Consider the following 21,052-nt stretch of genomic DNA (forward strand, 5'->3'; position numbering starts at 1 on the left):
AAAGGCTTTTGATAAATCTAGAAAAATCCCAATTGCAAATTTCTTATCATTTAATGCTTCATATATTTTGTCAGTAAGTTGGAGGAGAGCCATAGGGTTACGTTTTTTTTTCTTTTTTCTAAATCCATATTGATGCTTATACAGGATGTTGTTGTCATTGAGGTGTTTTAACACTCTTGCATAGACCAACTTCAAACTTCAAAACCTTGGAGAAGCATGCAGGGTAAGATCGATATAGGACGGTAATTATTGAGCAGCATATTAAGTACACAAATTAGTCCAAAGATGATAAAAGGCTCAACAGGTTCATCTGTATGGACCAAGTTTAAATATATATACAGTTGAGAAAGCTGGGTTCAGAAACATTGTACAGCAACCTTTTTAAGTGCAAAAAAGTTCTCCAGCATTTTGAACGCCATTGCTTTTAATTTAATTAATTTATTCTTGTCATTCATCTTTTTTTTTATCCACTCTCATTTTCCATTTTCCATTTTTCTCCCATCCCAATTTCGTAATGCCAATTCTCCCCTCCCCTGTCTTGAACGTTGCTAGACTATGCCCCCCACTGGTCTGTTGTAGTGAGGATAGAAGCCTTGCATCACGTGTCCCCTCTGGTACACGAGGAGGCAGCTTGTCGCATCTTTTCACCAGACAGCGCGGACTCTCAAGTGGCGAGGCAATACTTCCTGTCTCTGCTGTGCAGGCGTCACTCAACCGACCTGTAGGAGTCGCTGTCCACAACGTCCAATCCCCACCCATCGACTTCCCACCCGCTGACTCTGCCAAATGAGCCAGTACGACGGCCGGCCCAAGTCGAAGGCAATGCTGAGATTCGATACCGGAGTCTCTTGCATTGGTGACGAGCGCAATCTCCGCTACGCCACCCAGCCGCCCTGTCATTGTTCATTGTTGTGTTTTAAAATAAAGAACAATAATGACATCTGAGAGTGTTTCCCTGATTTTGAGGAAAAGTATCGAAATTGATATTGGTATAGTATCGAAACAAATGTTGGTATCGTGACAACCCTACTTTCAAGTAATTGGGGACTACACCTGTTTTCAAAGAGACATCAAGTACATGTGTTAATGGCATGATGATTGAGGTAGCTACTTCCTTGAGAAGCTTGGCCTTGATTTCATCATGTCCGGCTGCTGAATTTTTATTTTTTTTAAAGATTTATTTTTTAGCATTTATCGCTTTATTCTACTGGGCAGTCCAGTCCAGTAGAGAGAGAGAGAGAGATGAAACGGGAGACAGAGTGGGGGGAAGACATTCGACAAATAACGACGGGTTCGGGAATCGAACCCGGGTCGGCCGTGTCGCGGCTCAGCGCGTTATGTGGTTCGCCACTGGGGCGCCCTCTGCTGAATTATTTAATTTATTAATGATTGAAAGTAGGCCTGCCGCGATAAGCAATAAATCGATTAATTGCTGCGATAATTAAAATGAATGCAATGATTTTGACGGGCGCGATTAATTGCTATTTGCGCGTTTGTTTTAATGAGGCGGAACCAGTGCCCCTTGTCAGTCACTGTCCGTGTTGGGAGGCGGGCCGCTGGCTTTACTACAGAGCACAGCACAGGAGCTCCGTGGGGCAACGCCACACAGCTTAACTACATTTCACAATAGTGTTGCTCCTTTTAACCAAGTAGCGTTATTTGTAGTGTAACGTTAGAATAACACAGAATAACGTTAATACAATTACATGCATCATTGTTTACAATGAACGGGTGGGGCTAGTCAAAAGGACTGGAGACGGGGACAAGTTAAACATGAATTAATTTATTATAACAGGTAGTTTCGAGTCGTGCTGCAGTGCCTACGCACCACAGCTATTCTATTATATACGGCTTTGACGCTTCCTCCTCATCGTTGATTGCCTGTAGTAGCTGCATCTAACGTCAGTAGCTAACGTTAAAACTAAAAAACACAGAACCGGACGAGACAAGTTGTCGGCTAGGATAATCACAACAATACTTCCGGTCCGGTCGGTGGGCTTCAAAATAAAAGTCTTAAACACCGGAAAAGACGGAGCGGTGGGCTTCAAAATAAAAGTTTTGGGAAATAAATTTCTCAAAAAAATTCTCTAACCGGTTGCAATAATATCACTTATCGCGATATTTTCGGGGGCAATTAATCGCCCAGCAAAATGTGTTATCGTGGCAGGCCTAATTGAAAGTGTTATTAGCAAAATATGAGTTTATAAATATCTGCGCATCCCGGCGGAAACCGGAAGAATTATATACGAGGAAGTAAAGAGTCATGAAAACATTGTAGTCCTGAGAGAGGGGAGACCCAGGGCTTTCGATGGACATCGACATTTCATAAAACTACACTACCCAGCTCACACCAGCCTAAAAAACTAACTGTACTTACAGTAGATTTCTAGTCCTTACCTTTGCTAGGAGGTATTCCAAAATGAATATTCCAATTGTCTGATCGCGATTTCCAGTATTGATGTCCATCGGGTCCCTGACATGAAATGGGACAAACTATGCATCATGTGTGCATTTCACTTGCCCGGGTCCCATTCTCCGCCTGGACCATATAAAATGTAACACACAGTGTGAAATAAGGTTTCAAAGGGTAGGCGATACTTCCACCTAGCAGGATTCGGCCGGCATTGCAATCTCGAGGTCTCAGAATGAATCCCAATGATATACCGAGGTCCGTGAGACTGTATAGAATATTAAAATCGAATAAAAGAAAAAGCGATGAAAACCCGAGATTTCTCAGGTTTTCGGGGGTTCTGGCGCTCAACGCATGGCGGCGAAACCCGAGAAATGTCGGGTCTGGCGCTGAATGTGTTAAGACTGCAGGGTATGGAATAAACATCTGGCAGACCCCATGGCTGGGATCTTTAGCCTGATGGGAATGTAGCCTTTATGTGTATGTGAGTGTGTGAGTGTGTGAGTGTGTGATTGTGTGCATCAGACCTCCTCTCTGGTGGCCACGGTGCGTAGTTTGACCACTCCACTTTTAAGTTCCTGCTCTCCCAGGATGGCCACCAGGGGGATCCCCGACTCCTCACAGTGCTGCAGCTGACTCAACAGCTTAGGGTTCTTCTTGTACATAACCTCCGCCTGAGAAAGAAAACACACACCCACAGTAAATCATTTAGCAATATAACGGTAAGGCACAGTGTCTACAGTAGCGTTCTACAGGAGCACTCATTCAAGGGTACGACGACTGCTTGCACCTCATGGTAACAAAGCACCTCAAAGGCACTAAAAACAAGATTACAATACAAACATCACAAAACAAACTGGTCAGACTACTGCTTGACCTTACTCCTAGAACCCACCTCACCCCTGCCCATTTTGACAACCTAGGATGGCTAAGAGTAGACGACAGAGTACAACAACTTGCAATGGGCCTGGTCTACAAGATACACTACACGACTAAGGTACCCATGTACATGTCAAAATACTTCCCAAAGGTCAGGGAATACCACGACCACAACACCAGAGGGAGCTCCACAAATCATGTTCAACCCAGATTCGGCACAAACAAGACACGTTTCGCAATTATGCCACATCAATGTGGAATGCCCTACCCACAGCCGTAAAAAATGTGAATCCCTACCCACCTTCAAAATCGCTCTCAAAGAGCACCTACGGGAGGCTGCAACTCGAAACTGGCCCCCGTAAATGTCCAAACCTCCACTCCCACCCACCCCCTCCTAATGCACAGTTTCCTCCCCCTCGTATGTATATATTTTCTGTAGGGATGCACGATAATTATCGGGCCGATATCAGCAATTATGACGTCATCCCGATAAAAGTATTGATAGCTCCGATAATAATATATATATATATATATTTTTTTTACTTTTTTCTTTTCATGTCAACGTTCACACGCACAATATATGCTTACTTAGGATTTGACTTGATTCAACAACAAAGCAGTCAGGGCAATGGCAAGCCGAAAATGGTCGAAAATGTGGTTATTTGAAGTTTGGATTATTTATTTTTTTTACAACTGGGGTAGGTAGATTACATTTTTAGAGACTAAAGTACCGAAAAAAGGTACCGTTGGGTACCGGTATCGATTCACAGGTACCGGTACCGTATCGGTTCAAATGTGAACAGTACCCATCCCTACTGACAAAGCACAATACCTGTTGGTTTTTAGTTCACTCATTGTTCAGGGAAACACATTGTTAATGACATTGACGGATTGTGAATTTTGTGATTGACTCAAATTATATTCATTTGGAAAAATAAATATAGTCACTTTATTTGAAGAGTCAAAACTGTTCTCTTGGCTTTGTTTTGTTCATAGTAGTAACGCTCATGTCATGATAAATCTGGTTAGGTAAAAACTACAGGAATATACATAAAAAGAAATATTATAATACAATAAATATATATATATCGGTATCGACCTTGAGGAGCAGAAAGTTATCGCTATCGATATCGGGGTCAAAAAAAATCAATATCGTGCACCCCTAATTTTCTGTTAGGATCTTATATATTTTCTGTTAGGATCGCTGTTTAACAGTACTGTATTATTTGCATATCTAGTATGTCACAAATGTAACAGTACTGCATACCTGTATGTCATGTACCCCCCCCCCTCCCACCCCGTCATAATGTACAGTTTCCTCCCCCTCGTATGTATATATTTTCTGTTCGAATCTGTTTAACAGTACTGTATATTTGCATATCTTGTATCTCACAAATGTAACAGTACTGTATACTTGTATGTCATGTATGTCATAAATGTCATGATATATATCTGTGTATGGTATATGTCATATATGTCATTATGAATTGAAAATAGGGGACCCTGATGTAAACAAGACGAAAGTCTTTCTCTGGTCTGCATCCCCTTAACAATTGTGTGTATTGAGCCATACTGTATTGTACCCATTCTGCAATCTGTTAATAAAGTTTTCAATCAATCAAACCGATACTAGAAAAGTATTGTGATACCCAACTGTTAAAAACGGTTCAATACTCTCATTTTATTAGTACTTTTAGAATAATAGCTGATGCGCATATTCTATGAGTTGAGTGGATGCGTGACCGGAGCAGTGTGTGTGAGTGTACACTTTTCGTAGTGGCTGTGTCAACAGTATCAGCTGAATTGTACCTACCAAGGTACACACCAACAACTAGCTGGCATTCTTTTTTTCATAGTCTGTTCATTATTTTAGTTTTAACAGCATACTGAATGAAACGGGAGATGGTAGTCGAGTCTTTCCTTTTACTTCCCAACATAAATTATATACATCCAACAGAGTGCAGAGACGTTAACGTTACTCCTCAAAAGTGACCGCTGACATATGTAAGTTACCAAATACACACCCCGTTCCCAGAATCCCAAGTCTTAAAGGAGCCCTCACTCTGCTCCTAACGTCCAGTGAATGTCTGCACCAATTGTGCGTGATAAGTGAGTCACCACACAGGCCCCCCCAGAATTCACCATACCCCCCCAAAAGATCATCCACAGTCAACGAGGCGGGGGGGGGGGGGCGCCCGAAACGACTCTGTATCACCGTGCAGGGGTAGAGGTGGGGATTGGGGCGTGTGGGGGGGATTCAGGAGATATGAGGTGACGAGAGGGAAAAGCAGTTGGCAGGGGCCGGGCAGGGGGTCGTCCACACCGCGGGGGCCGGGCCAGTTCAACTGGCCTGTCTAGGTCCAAATGGGCAGGCTTGAGCCGGTCGACCGATACCCGCTCTGACCTTCCTCCAATGTCCACCATGAAGTTCTTACGCCCCGCCTCCAGGACGCGAAAAGGGCCGTCGTAAGGGGGCTGCAGAGGGGTACGGTGGCTGTCATGGCGAATGAAGACATACCTGGCTGACTGCAGATCCCTAGGCATGTAGGACTGCGGGAGGCAGTGCTGGGAAGTTGGGACTGGGGTGAAGGCACCGGCGCCATCCCTGAGCAGTCCGAGATGAGGTAACCGACCAGTGTCCGTACACCAGCTCAGCAGCCGAGGCCTGCAGGTCTTCTTTGGGGGCGGAGCGCAGGCCAAGCATGACCCAGGGAAGCCGGTCGACCCAGTTGCCGTCCGTAAGGCTGGCCCACAGAGCAGCCTTCATAGAGCGGTGAAACCGTTCGCACAAGCCGTTGCCCTGTGGATTGTAGGCTGTGGTGCGGTGGAGCTTCACTCCCAGGCCCTCGGCGACTGCAGTCCAGAGCCCGGACGTAAACTGTGGGCCCCGGTCGGATGTGAGGTCAGACGGTGTGCCAAAACGGGCTACCCAGGACCCAATGAACGCCCGGGCCACCTCTGCGGATGTGGTCGATGCCAGCAGGACCACCTCCGGCCACCTAGTGGTTGTCCACCATGGTGAGGTGGTGAGTGAACCTGTGGGAGAGGGGCAGGGGACCCACCAGGTCCACATTGACATGGTCAAAACGCCTCTCCGGCACGAGAAACTGTGCCAAGGGGGCTTTGGTGTGACAGTGTATCTTTGCACGCTGGCACGCCACGCAGGAGCCGGCCCAGGCTGCGATGTCCTTCCTGAGGCCATGCCAGACGAATTTCGCACCAACCAGCTTAGTTGACGCCTTCACCCCCGGGTGCGACAGGCCATGGATGGCTTCGAATACCTGCCGCCGCCAGCCAGCGGGAACCATCGGACGGGGCTGACCGGTTGAGACGTCGCAGAGGAGCGTGGTGTTGGCGATACCAAACTGTACATCCTCTAACCTTAGCCCAGTGTGGGCTGTTCGGTAGGCCTGCATGTCCTTGTCAGTGGCCTGGTCGGCAGCCATGGCAGCGTAGTCCAGTCCCAAGTGGACGTCCCCCACCACCGTCCCGGAGAAGCGACGTAGTTGTCCTTGCCTGCAACATGCCGTATGTCCGTGGTAAACTCTGAGATGGCGGAGAGTTGATGCTGCTGGCGCCCTGACCACGGCTCGGTGGCTTTGGCCATGGCGAAGGTGAGTGGCTTGTGGTCCACAAAGGCAGTAAAACGTCGGCCCTCCAGCAGGAATCTGAAGTGCCTGATGGCCAGGAAGAGGCCTAGGAGCTCCCGGTCAAAGGTGCTGTACTTTCTTTCATTGTCCCGCAGCTGGCGACTGAAGAAAGCAAGCGGTTGCCAGCCCCCCCCCCCCCCCCCCCCCCACCCACTGTTCGTACACTGCCCCCACTGCGTAGTCTGAGGCGTCAGTTGTGAGGGCGATAGGGGCGGTAGGAAATGGGTGTGCCACTAATGCGGCATTGGCCAGTGCAGTTTTAGCGCCCAAAAAAGCGTTGTCCAGTGCAGTTTTAGCGCCCAAAAAAGCGTTGTCCACCTCTGCCTTGGGGTCCTTACCGCGCAAAGCCTCATACAAGGGGCACATGAGGTGAGTGGCACAGGAATTAACCCGTTGTAGAAGTTCACCATGCCTAAGAACTCCTGCAGGGACTTCACGGTGCGGGGGCGTGGAAAGCTGGCAACGGCGTCCACCCTGGCAGGGAGCGGAACGGCTCCCTCTTCTGAGACCCTGCGCCCGAGGAAATCGATAGATGACCGGCCAAACTGCCTGAGATGTGTCAGGTGCTCCTCTGCAGACGTGCTGTCTACGAGAATGTCGTCCAAGTATACGAACATGAACGCCATATCCCGCAGAACCGAGTCCATCAGCCGCTGGAAGGTCTGCGCCGCGCCCTTGAGGCCAAAGGGCATCCGCAGAAACTCGAACAGCCCAAAAGGAGTGATGACCGCCGTCTTGGGAACGTCCCGTGGGTGAACTAGTACCTGGTGGTAGCCCCACACCAAGTCCACCTTGGAAAAGATGGTGGTCCCCGCCAGGTGGGCGGAGAAGTCCTGTATATGCGGGACGGGGTACCGGTCCGGGGTTGTGGCGTTGTTTAGGCGTCGGAAATCGCCGCAGGGACGCCACCCACCATCAGCCTTAGTGACCATATGCAGGGGGGTGGCCCACGGACTGTCAGAACGGCGCACAAGTGGTGAGGATAGGGAACTCCGCTAGGAGGCGCCGATATACATCCCCGGCAGCAAGCATGTTGGACAGGCCTAGTGTCCCTGCCGCCTAAATACTTTCCACAACAAAGTCGTGTTTCCGCGTCTCTGATTGGCCAGGTGATGTGACATGTACGCCCAATCGTGGGACCGCAAGTTTTTGGATGGTTAAGCTTGGATGGTTAAGTGGGGCGGCGTGGCTCAGGGGTAGAGCGGGGCGTCCAATGATCGAAGGGTTGGTGGTTCGAATCCCGCTCAAGCCCATGTCCATCCCATTGCCGTTGTGTCCTTGGGCAAGACACTTAACCTACTTGCCTCGTATGAATGTGTATGCATGTGAATGAATGTTGGTGGTGGTCGGAGGGGCCGTAGGCGTTGATTATTCGCCACGCTTCCGTGAGTCTGCCTCAGGGCAGCTCTGGCTGCAATTGTAGCTTACCACCACCGGTATGACTGTGTATGAACGAATAATGGACTCTGTGAAGCGCTCTGAGTCAGAGCAACAGTCAGTCAGAGAAGAGCGCTATATAAATCCAATCCATTATTATTATTATTAGGCGCTCTTTCGAAGTTGGTTAAGGTTAGAGTTTGTCTTAGAGCATGGCGATAGAACGCCTGCCCTTATTCCAAACTCTAACCTTAACCAACTGCGAAAGAGTCGCCTAAGCTTAACTAGTGATAAACTAGGCGTTAGGTAGTTTGCAGGCTGTTCGACCCGGAAATAGGTGCAGAACTTGCCGTCCCACGATTGGCGCACATGTCACATGACCTGGCCAATCAGAGCGCAAAACTCGAACGCGGAAACACAAATTTGTTGTGGAAAGTATAGACGCGTCCCTGCCCCTCCCAGTGTGCAAAGGAGACCGCATCGATTAGGCGACAGTTTGTAATGTCCACTAGCAGCCTGAACGCACACAGGAAGTCCGCACCCAGGAGAGGAACTGACACAGCGGCCATGACAAACTCCCACCCGAAACGGCGCACGCCAAAACACACCTCTACATACCGGGTTCCGTAGGTACATATAGGCGTGCCATTAGCAGCGTCCATGGGGGGACCGTGGCCCCCCGCCATAGTGTCCACAGTTGTAGCAGGCAGGATGCTTCTTTGCGCACCTGACTCGACCAGTAGTCGCCGGCCAAATAAGGTGTCCTTAATAAATGGCAGCCTGCTGTCCCCGCCAACGCTCATGGCTGTTAATGAGCATTGGTCCTGGTGTTTCCCTGGTCGCTGTAAATGCACTGTACATTTACAATGCAAACTGTACATCCTCTAACCTTAGCCCAGTGTGGGCTGTTCGGTAGGCCTGCATGTCCTTGTCAGTGGCCTGGTCGGCAGCCATGGCAGCGTAGTCCAGTCCCAAGTGGACGTCCCCCACCACCGTCCCGGAGAAGCGACGTAGTTGTCCTTGCCTGCAACATGCCGTATGTCCGTGGTAAACTCTGAGATGGCGGAGAGTTGATGCTGCTGGCGCCCTGACCACGGCTCGGTGGCTTTGGCCATGGCGAAGGTGAGTGGCTTGTGGTCCACAAAGGCAGTAAAACGTCGGCCCTCCAGCAGGAATCTGAAGTGCCTGATGGCCAGGAAGAGGCCTAGGAGCTCCCGGTCAAAGGTGCTGTACTTTCTTTCATTGTCCCGCAGCTGGCGACTGAAGAAAGCAAGCGGTTGCCAGCCCCCCCCCCCCCCCCCCCCACCCACTGTTCGTACACTGCCCCCACTGCGTAGTCTGAGGCGTCAGTTGTGAGGGCGATAGGGGCGGTAGGAAATGGGTGTGCCACTAATGCGGCATTGGCCAGTGCAGTTTTAGCGCCCAAAAAAGCGTTGTCCAGTGCAGTTTTAGCGCCCAAAAAAGCGTTGTCCACCTCTGCCTTGGGGTCCTTACCGCGCAAAGCCTCATACAAGGGGCACATGAGGTGAGTGGCACAGGAATTAACCCGTTGTAGAAGTTCACCATGCCTAAGAACTCCTGCAGGGACTTCACGGTGCGGGGGCGTGGAAAGCTGGCAACGGCGTCCACCCTGGCAGGGAGCGGAACGGCTCCCTCTTCTGAGACCCTGCGCCCGAGGAAATCGATAGATGACCGGCCAAACTGGCAGTTGGCGGGGTTAACAATGAGCCCTTGTGCACTGAGCCGCTCAAACAACTGCCTGAGATGTGTCAGGTGCTCCTCTGCAGACGTGCTGTCTACGAGAATGTCGTCCAAGTATACGAACATGAACGCCATATCCCGCAGAACCGAGTCCATCAGCCGCTGGAAGGTCTGCGCCGCGCCCTTGAGGCCAAAGGGCATCCGCAGAAACTCGAACAGCCCAAAAGGAGTGATGACCGCCGTCTTGGGAACGTCCCGTGGGTGAACTAGTACCTGGTGGTAGCCCCACACCAAGTCCACCTTGGAAAAGATGGTGGTCCCCGCCAGGTGGGCGGAGAAGTCCTGTATATGCGGGACGGGGTACCGGTCCGGGGTTGTGGCGTTGTTTAGGCGTCGGAAATCGCCGCAGGGACGCCACCCACCATCAGCCTTAGTGACCATATGCAGGGGGGTGGCCCACGGACTGTCAGAACGGCGCACAAGTGGTGAGGATAGGGAACTCCGCTAGGAGGCGCCGATATACATCCCCGGCAGCAAGCATGTTGGACAGGCCTAGTGTCCCTGCCGCCTAAATACTTTCCACAACAAAGTCGTGTTTCCGCGTCTCTGATTGGCCAGGTGATGTGACATGTACGCCCAATCGTGGGACCGCAAGTTTTTGGATGGTTAAGCTTGGATGGTTAAGTGGGGCGGCGTGGCTCAGGGGTAGAGCGGGGCGTCCAATGATCGAAGGGTTGGTGGTTCGAATCCCGCTCAAGCCCATGTCCATCCCATTGCCGTTGTGTCCTTGGGCAAGACACTTAACCTACTTGCCTCGTATGAATGTGTATGCATGTGAATGAATGTTGGTGGTGGTCGGAGGGGCCGTAGGCGTTGATTATTCGCCACGCTTCCGTGAGTCTGCCTCAGGGCAGCTCTGGCTGCAATTGTAGCTTACCACCACCGGTATGACTGTGTATGAACGAATAATGGACTCTGTGAAGCGCTCTGAGTCAGAGCAACAGTCAGTCAGAGAAGAGCGCTATATAAATCCAATCCATTATTATTATTATTAGGCGCTCTTTCGAAGTTGGTTAAGGTTAGAGTTTGTCTTAGAGCATGGCGATAGAACGCCTGCCCTTATTCCAAACTCTAACCTTAACCAACTGCGAAAGAGTCGCCTAAGCTTAACTAGTGATAAACTAGGCGTTAGGTAGTTTGCAGGCTGTTCGACCCGGAAATAGGTGCAGAACTTGCCGTCCCACGATTGGCGCACATGTCACATGACCTGGCCAATCAGAGCGCAAAACTCGAACGCGGAAACACAAATTTGTTGTGGAAAGTATAGACGCGTCCCTGCCCCTCCCAGTGTGCAAAGGAGACCGCATCGATTAGGCGACAGTTTGTAATGTCCACTAGCAGCCTGAACGCACACAGGAAGTCCGCACCCAGGAGAGGAACTGACACAGCGGCCATGACAAACTCCCACCCGAAACGGCGCACGCCAAAACACACCTCTACATACCGGGTTCCGTAGGTACATATAGGCGTGCCATTAGCAGCGTCCATGGGGGGACCGTGGCCCCCCGCCATAGTGTCCACAGTTGTAGCAGGCAGGATGCTTCTTTGCGCACCTGACTCGACCAGTAGTCGCCGGCCAAATAAGGTGTCCTTAATAAATGGCAGCCTGCTGTCCCCGCCAACGCTCATGGCTGTTAATGAGCATTGGTCCTGGTGTTTCCCTGGTCGCTGTAAATGCACTGGTGGGCGCCAAACCGGTTATGAAAATAACCCCATCCACTGTTACCCTGGCGACGGGCAGTCACTGCTGCAGCGGCGTCCACTAGATGGGTAGGTGGGTGGTAGGCTGGAAGCAGCGCATGCACAAACTGCTGCAGGTTGGCGAGATAAATCCTGTCCGCTTCGGCAGCCAGCGCGCGGTAGTCCTTAGTGAAGGAGACGGGAGAGCTGGCCAGAGCGGTGCGCACAGGCGCTGGGAGCTGTCGCATGAAAACATGTTTAAATAAAAAAGAGGGATCTGCCGAGCCCAAAACAGACAGCATCCTGTCCATCAGTTCGGACGGCTTGCCGTTGCCGAGGCCGTTGAGTGACAATAGACGATCCGCCTTTTCAATTTCCGACAGTTCAAATAATTGCAAAGGAATGCTTTGATAGCATCATATTTGCCGGCAGCTGGCGGAGCTTCCAGCAGCCCCATAGCACGGGCCATCGTCTGGGCATCCAACGTTGCTACCACATGATAGTATTTAGTAACATCCTGTGATATGTGTGCACACAGCACACACACCCACACGCACACACTCACTCAAACAAACAACACACTGCAGCACCCACTCTCCACACTTTAGATCACACAAACACACTTACACTTTATATTTATTGATAAAGGATTTGCACTACAACTCGTACACCTACTGTGAATTGTACCTAAATTGCACCTCGTCCCATTTCTCCATTTCTGCCTTGCACTATATAGTATTGTATATTAGTACACTGCACAGTATTGTATATTGTATGGTAACTCAGTTACGTCTATTCTGCATCGAACATTGTACATATGTCTAAACTGAACACTGTGACCTCATTTTTTTTACTTCTAATTTTACTATGTTATTTTATTTCATACTTATCTTGTCTTGCACAGTCTCTGGAGCGCAACAGTAAGAAGCATTTTGTATAAAAGTATTCTGTACTTCTGTATGACAACTATTAAAGAAACTTGAAACTTGAACTTGATATTCCTCTCAACTCGAACTGGGCTTCAATGTGCTGAAACCATGGTCGGGGGCTGTGATGCCAGAAGTCGGGCAACTTACGACGAGCTAGTCAAGATGAGAAGCTCGTTCAGCCACAGACTCATCCCCCCCCGACACTCAACTAACCGCCTCGGACAGTCCTTCATACCAGCGGCCATCAGGCTCCACAACAGTGGGCAGCGACTAGCAGCCTCCAGGCCCCACAACAGGGGGCAGCGACAGCGACTGCTACCAGACATTGACCTGGGACTTATAGGAACCCAAGGGGGACAAAGTAGACTACCCTGGTACTTTGATTAATGTATACTCAGTAGATAGTAAATTATTATAACACTACCTCTTGCATACTGCACCTCATGTGACACTGTGAATAATGTGAATATTCCTCAGCTAGTCAGATAGTAAATTATATTGACCATATTGATCAAATTGTTTACACTGCCTGTGTTGTCTTTTACTACCTGTATACTGTGTTGTTTTACTACCTGTACCCCTCCCCCCCCCCATTAGGGCGGGCCATACTTTTTTTTTTTTGGAAAATCAATCGAGTGGGGTGTCTAAAATATGTGTTTTTTTGTGGGGAATTCAAATATGGGATTATTTTTCTAATCGGATAACTCCTACCTACATTGTTTTGGATTTCAAAATGGCCGATTTGACCATTTTTCACCCCTTGGCCATACATGGATGCCAACATGAATCTGAAGGAAATCCTAACATGCAAGGTGTCTAAATGATGTGTTTCTTAATGGGGAATTCAAATATGAGTTCATTTTTGGGATAGGATAACTCTAACCTACATAATTTTGGATTTCAAAATGGCAGATTTTACCATTTTCACCCCTTGGCCATACATGGATGCCAACATGTATCTGAAGGAAATCCTAACATGTAAGGTGTCTAAATGAAGTGTTTCTTAATGGGGAATTCAAATATGAGGTCATTTTTGGGATAGGATAAATATAACCTGCATAATTTTGGATTTCAAAATGGCTGATTTTACCATTTGAACCCATTGGTATTGTATTACAAAATTGCAAAGATAAAAAATATATGGGAAATTATTTATAATGACAAAGCCATCAAATTTATTAACAAGTGAACTGTATATAACTGGATACAACTCCAAAGATCAATAATAATAATACTAACAATAATAAATTGTATTTGTAATGCACACAAACACCTAAGTGCTAAATCTCGATCTCCTGACTTCTTGAACTTTGCCAGGTTCCAATATCTTGATTGGACTCATTCTTGGATGGCAAGATCTCCTACTGTACTGCATTAGCCACCAACCTACAAACACAAACTTAAAGTCAACGTCAGCCATAAATAGGTGAGCTCTTTCCAGAACTACTCAGCAGAAACCTCTGTAACCATTTTAACAAACGTCTCAATGTATTGAGAAAATCCATGGGCCTCCATCAATCCTCTATCTTCTTAAAACATTGGAAAGGCAGGGGATGGAAAAGAAGGCAGAGAAAAGGAGAAGGGGCAAAGAAGAAAGCTTTGCAGCAGCAGACAAGGTTGCCAGGAAGGATGTTGAGAGCTTCCTTACAGTCCCTGAAGTTGAGCTCATTCCTGAAACTGACCCTGCAGCTTCAGCAAAGCTACGGAAAAATTATGATGAGATTCCAAACATCGCCCTTGCTAGTGTAAGGTATGGCATAGGTCTAAGGCCAACTGCAGCTATAGCAACTGCAGCTCTGATTGATGCAGGACTCATCTTAGAAGATGACACAAGTAAAGTGATTGATAAGAACAAGGTTAAGAGAGCACAAGAAAAGTTGATGCAAGAGCTGGGGGAAGAGTTTGAGGAGAAGTGCAGGGAGGAGGGGGGGATCTCCTGTATCCTCTTTGATGGCCGGATTGACATGACCAATGTGATGATGGAAGCTGAGGGCAGTGACCAATCTTTTCCTGCAAAGATCAAGGAAGAACACTATAGTGTTGCTAGTGAGCCTGGCAGCAACTATCTGTTCCACTTTACACCAGAGAAAGCAACTAAAGAGGAGTCCCATGCAGAGAAGATTGCTAAGGTCCTGTTTGCCTGGCTGAAAGAGAGAGGTTCTGATAAGACCTTGTGGGCCATTGGAGGAGACTTGACCAATGTCAACACTGGAGTGAAGGCAGGTGTAATGCGGAAGCTGGAGCTGCACCTGGGGAGAAAGCTGGTCTGGTTGGTGTGCAACCTGCACACTGGTGAACTTCCACTGCGCTGTCTCATTGTTGAAGTTGATGGGGCTACTCTGTCAGACAACAAGTTGTCTGGGCCAATAGGACAGCTCCTTGATTCTGTTACAGACTTGGAGATCAATCCTAACTTCACCAGGATCTTTCTTGGCCCTCCGCTGATCAAGCTGCCTGAGAAGATCATTCAAGATCTCTCAACTGATCAACACTATGGCTATAAGCTGGTCTGTGCAATCAGGGATGGAGTGCTTTCTGCAAGGCTGGCTCTGCTGGAGATTGGACCGGTAAACCACAGCCGCTGGCTCACCACAGCAAACAGACTCCTCAGGCTCTGGGTGTCAAAGCATCAACTTAAAAGAAAGAACCTGAATAATCTACAATGCATTGTGGAATTCATCATTGGAGTGTATTATCCATGTTGGTTCAACATGAAGGTCAAGCACTCCTGGATCGAACGGCCTAGGCACATCCTGTTTCAGCTGGACTGCCTCAAGTCTCAGAGGAAGGAGGTGCTGGATGTTGTGATGCCAACTGTGAGAAGATCTGCTTGGTATGCCCACAGTGAAGCCATCCTCCAAACACTGCTGTGCTCTGAGGATCAAAAAGAGAGAATTGAGGGGGTGGAGAGAATCCTGGCCATCAGGGGAGAGGGGGATCCAGACACTCAGCTGGGAGACTCCTGTGTCAGGATCAGAAGAACACCTCACATCAATAGTGACGCTTCCAGCATTGGTGGCTTAATCAGCTGGTCAGAAGATTTGTCAGAGCCACCTCTCACCTGCTCCCTAAGCACCTCCGAGGTGAAGAACTTAATCAACACCCCCATGGAGGTTCTCGACTGGCCTTGCCACACACAAAGCATCGAGAGGGTTGTTAAAATGGTGACTGAGGCCTCTGCTAAGTACTTTTCACAAGAAAAAAGGGATGGAGGGATCAGGGCTCAGGAGACCAGCAGGAGGCTGATGTCCAAGAATGAATCCAAGCAGGACTTGTGCAACCTGATCAAATTTAAGAAGATAGAGGATTGATGGAGGCCCATGGATTTTCTCAATACATTGAGACGTTTGTTAAAATGGTTACAGAGGTTTCTGCTGAGTAGTTCTGGAAAGAGCTCACCTATTTATGGCTGACGTTGACTTTAAGTTTGTGTTTATAGGTTGGTGGCTAAAGCAGTACAGTAGGAGATCTTGCCATCCAAGAATGAGTCCAATCAAGATATTGGAACCTGGCAAAGTTCAAGAAGTCAGGAGATCGAGATTTAGCACTTAGGTGTTTGTGTGCATTACAAATACAATTTATTATTGTTAGTATTATTATTATTGATCTTTGGAGTTGTATCCAGTTATATACAGTTCACTTGTTAATAAATTTGATGGCTTTGTCATTATAAATGATTTCCCATATATTTTTTATCTTTGCAATTTTGTAATACAATACCAATGGGTTCAAATGGTAAAATCAGCCATTTTGAAATCCAAAATTATGCAGGTTATATTTATCCTATCCCAAAAATGACCTCATATTTGAATTCCCCATTAAGAAACACATCATTTAGACACCTTGCATGTTAGGATTTCCTTCAGATACATGTTGGCATCCATGTATGGCCAAGGGGTGAAAAATGGTAAAATCGGCCATTTTGAAATCCAAAATGATGTAGGTTAGAGTTATCCTATGCCAGAAATGAACTCATATTTGAATTCCCCATTAAGAAACACATCATTTAGACACCTTGCATGTTAGGATTTCCTTCAGATTCATGTTGGCATCCATGTATGGCCAAGGGGTGAAAAATGGTCAAATTGGCCATTTTGAAATCCAAAACAATGTAGGTAGGAGTTATCCGATTAGAAAAATAATCCCATATTTGAATTCCCCACAAGAAAACACATATTTTAGACACCCCACTCCATTGATTTTCCAAAAAAAAAAAAGTATGGCCCGCCCTACCCCCCCATGCTGCTATGATGCCTGAATTTCCCCAAGGGGATCAATAAAGGAATATCTTATCTTATCTTATCTTATCTTAATTGCTGCCGTGTAGATAACGTTCACTTCTCCGTCCGTCATGATGTAATCACTCACGTACTTCAGGTCACCAATGTGGGAACGCAAGAAAGGATGAAACGGGAGACAGTAGTCGAGTCTTTTCTTTAACTTCCCAACATAAATTATATACATCCAACAGAGTACAGAGACGTTAACGTTACTCCTCAAAAGTGACCGCAGCCAGACAGCTGACATATGTAAGTTACCAAATACACACCCCGTTCCCAGAATCCCAAGTCTTAAAGGAGCACTCACTCCGCTCCTAACGTCCAGTGAATGTCTGCACCAATTGTGCGTGATAAGTGAGTCACCACAATACAAATATTATTAATTAAATCTCCATGTTCTGTCATCTAATATTCCATTGAACTTTTCCTGATATTTTAGGTTTCTGCCGTGGTATTGTCTTATAACTGGTATGATGATACTTCGGTATCGAAGTCAAAATCTTGGTATCATGACAACACTACTTACAAGAGCCTTATTGAAATTATAAATGATGCCACGTAAAATCAATGGAACTGACCAAACATATGTATGTGTATATGTATGTATGTATGTATATATTAGGGATGCACCGAATATTCGGCCGCCGATAATTATCGGCCGAAAATGGTCAAAAAGGCTCTTTCGGCCGAAAGGGTTTTACCACCGAAAATATATCACAGAATGTCAAAGAACAGGGACGTTCGTAACATACCTAACGTGTTGTTGTGATGACGTCATCAAAACGCGGCTTCAGTCATTACATGCGCAACGTGAGCTCTTCAGTCCTGCGTTCTGCAGCCTGTGATAACTCCTCTTGGGACTCGGGAGTCGCGCTGTTTCTATGTAAACACTGGGTGCAACGCGTCCAATAAATGCGTCTTTAACATGCTTTATATCCTCACCATTACTATATGCCTGTCGCGGTTAAAAACCTTTTTAATTAACGTTAGCGTTAAGCTAGCTAACAAGGCTTCCGGTCCTCTTTCACCCGTCTCTCTTAAAGCTACGTCATCCCCCGCTAATAGTCACGGGAGATGTAGTAAATACAACAGTCCTTCCATGTAGGCTAGAACGCCGTGAATTATGACAGTAGTTCAAGTTTCTTCATTAGTTGTCATACAAAAATACAGAGTACTTTTATATAAAATGCTTACTGTAGCCACTACAGTAACATCATTAAGTCTGCTATAAGCTATTCTCCCTCTCATGTGTGCAGATCTTTATGCCGTTTTAAAGCACATTGGCTTTGTTCTGAATGCACTTTGTTGTAGTTATCCTACAGAGAAAAGAAAATGCACTTGACTTTAATGCACATTTTGTTGTATGCAAAGAGAAAATGTTTAAATTGTACAATCTTTCAGCAGTCAGTCTGGAATTAATGTATGCATTCAAAAGTGCTGAATAAATGTTTTATGGACCCATAATAGTGATTATTAATATTATTTAAGTTAAGTTTAGCCATAATCATGTATTTTGTCATAATCAGGTAGCTGAAAAAAAATATATAAACATTATATATATATTTCTATTAATAATTTTCGGCCTTTCGGCATTCTGTTTTCGGCCAACTGTTTCCTATTTTCGGTATCGGTTTCAGCCAAGAATTTCCCATTCGGTGCATCCTTAGTATATATATATATATATATATATATATATATATATATATATATATATTAGGGCTGACCCCAATTAGTCGAATAATCGATCGAAAGGAGCCGAAGTCCACTGCCAACCTCTTAGTCGAATGCAAAAAAAAGAATTTATTATAATTATTTTATTATTATTTGTTATCATTCTTTCCAAAAAAAAAGAGGCCTAGAAGCGTGGCTAACGCTAATGGCACGCATACCAGAGGCTAACTGCCTAAGAAAACAGGCACAGAGGCACTGAAGAGGATTTCACCCATCTAATGAACACACTAGACTAGACAAATATCAAGATGTATCCATCAGTGGAACTGTAGCTAAGGGGCTACACAACCCGGACTGTATTAAAGATTGTTTAGATTAAACCACTACTAAAGAATATTAATAGCCAGACAGTATAGTTAGACAAAATGGCGGACACTCAATTGACGGCGCGGGGACAAGGATACCAAGTTTACAGTATTTTAATAGTCATATAGCAACATACATATTAATTAGCACGGTTTGCCTTTAATAATAGAATGTCAGGGTATCAAAGTCAGCGGTAATGAATAGTTCCTAGGTTACGGATACTCGACCGGAGCTCTGCAGGGAGTGAGAAGAAACGAGGCGATACTGGGAAAAGCAAATGGTAGCTGGAGACGATGGTTTCCCTCTGGAGCTCCAAGCTCCGGAGGACCTGTAGACCGGTCGGATAATCCTGTCGTCGCTGGAAGAAAGGGGGTCTCGTACGGAACCGGTCCTTGTAATCCTAGCGCCCGATGGCAGGGTTAATAGCTATTAATCCAAAAGCCTGTTGGCATAGATGGTAGCTAGCTAGCTTCGTTTGTACTGGAAGCTAACCCGCAGACGGTCTCCAATGAGTAGTTATATCCAAACGCCGCTGGGTTTAACTATACGTTTCTCCACGTTACTTCGCTTACACAAGTCACTATACTGCGCCAATAATGGCTCTACAATATTATAGTCGTATCTAAGTAGCCATTAGCTCTCTATAACGATACACTGCTTGTAGGTCTGTGTACAACTGTACCGGACGTATCACGCTCTCGCTCTGCTACTTCTCCTGTTCTGTTACTAGGCTGCTTGCACCGTCTACAATATATATACTCAAAACTGATCCCTATGGGGCTCAGCCGATTTACCGAATCAATGCGCTTGCTCTGGGCAAGTCTGAACGTGTCTGAACATGTCTAGAACCATGTCTGGGGGGCTTGTCTCTGGCGCCTACAACGTCAAGGGTGGGACCCAATGAGGCGAGCGAATAATACTATTATGCAAACAGATGGCGTAAAGATATATATCTTATATATATAAACAATATACAAGTTATACAAAATAATAAACGCAGACTTTCAGTGTTAATCTGGACCTTCAGAACAGGACCAATTGCATGCTTTTGCAGAGGACAAGAAGCCTTCCGTCCCACAGCCCAAATGGAACGATAAAAAAAAAAAAGTATATATATATATAATTTTTTTTATAGCCGACTAATAGTCGACTATCGGTTAATTTCGGCCAATCAAAGTCGACTATCCAAATCCTTAGTCGGGGACAGCCCTAATATATATACACACAGTATGTGTATATGTGTGTACGTAAGCTAAAAAATAAATACCAAATACCGTATATACTTAGTAATAGTGAAAAGGGCAATTCTTGGTGCTACAGATAACATTCAGTCACTAGATGTCGCACTAGAGCAACAGCATGTCATTTATCCAATCAGGTGTATTCCACATGGTGGGGAGATGGGAAGTAGGGAGGGGATACATGTACATTTCTTTAATGATTACTCTACATACATTTTTTTATCTATAGCACCTTTAACAGCCTCTATCCCATATACCAGGGGTGGCCAACCCGCGGCACTCATTCCATAAGGACGTAGAATAAACATTTACAATTTTTTTTTAAATGGTCCATTTGCATGTTCTTGGTATCTGAATCTAGGGACATATATGGATCAGTGTCAGAAATAGTGTGTCTGTTACTAGGCTTGAGTAAATTGTAATGAACCAAAAGGAGAATATCAATTCTATTTAAAAAAAATTTTTTATCTTTGACTGTGAATAACTAAAATTGACCAGACCTGAAAAATCTAAGCAAATGAATAAAGGGAAAATGATTAAACAGAAGGTTTTGTAGATACAGTACTGAATTCTGCCATCTTTTTTATAATGTAAATTTCTCCACCATTTTTCATCATATTGCAACACCGTTTTTTGCAAGACGTTCACAGAAAGGTAGAGAAACTAACTGCGTTCTGTTTTATGGCAATAACGTTCAGGTTTGTGGGAGATAATCCCAAAAAATAAGAGAAATACAAAAGTAAATCCAGAAGTCAGATGATTGACAGGGGCTGGTGTGAGCTGGGTAGGGTAGTTTTTCTAAATTTGA

At 46.3% G+C, this 21,052-nt stretch overlaps 1 protein-coding gene across 1 annotated transcript in view; it reads right to left on the reverse strand.

Moving 5' to 3' along the window:
* The window catches only part of LOC311238617 (histidine--tRNA ligase-like), an 88,686-nt gene that overhangs the window by 2,682 nt on the left and 64,952 nt on the right, over positions 1–21,052 (reverse strand). The window contains exon 12 of the mRNA XM_084326744.1: positions 2,938–3,084. Coding sequence (XP_084182870.1) covers positions 2,938–3,084 — 147 coding nt within the window. The remainder of the gene's footprint in view (positions 1–2,937; positions 3,085–21,052) is intronic.

The sequence above is a fragment of the Notolepis coatsorum genome, assembly GCF_963971535.1.
Source record: "Notolepis coatsorum genome assembly, chromosome: 12".
Taxonomy (NCBI): Eukaryota; Metazoa; Chordata; class Actinopteri; order Aulopiformes; family Paralepididae; genus Notolepis; species Notolepis coatsorum.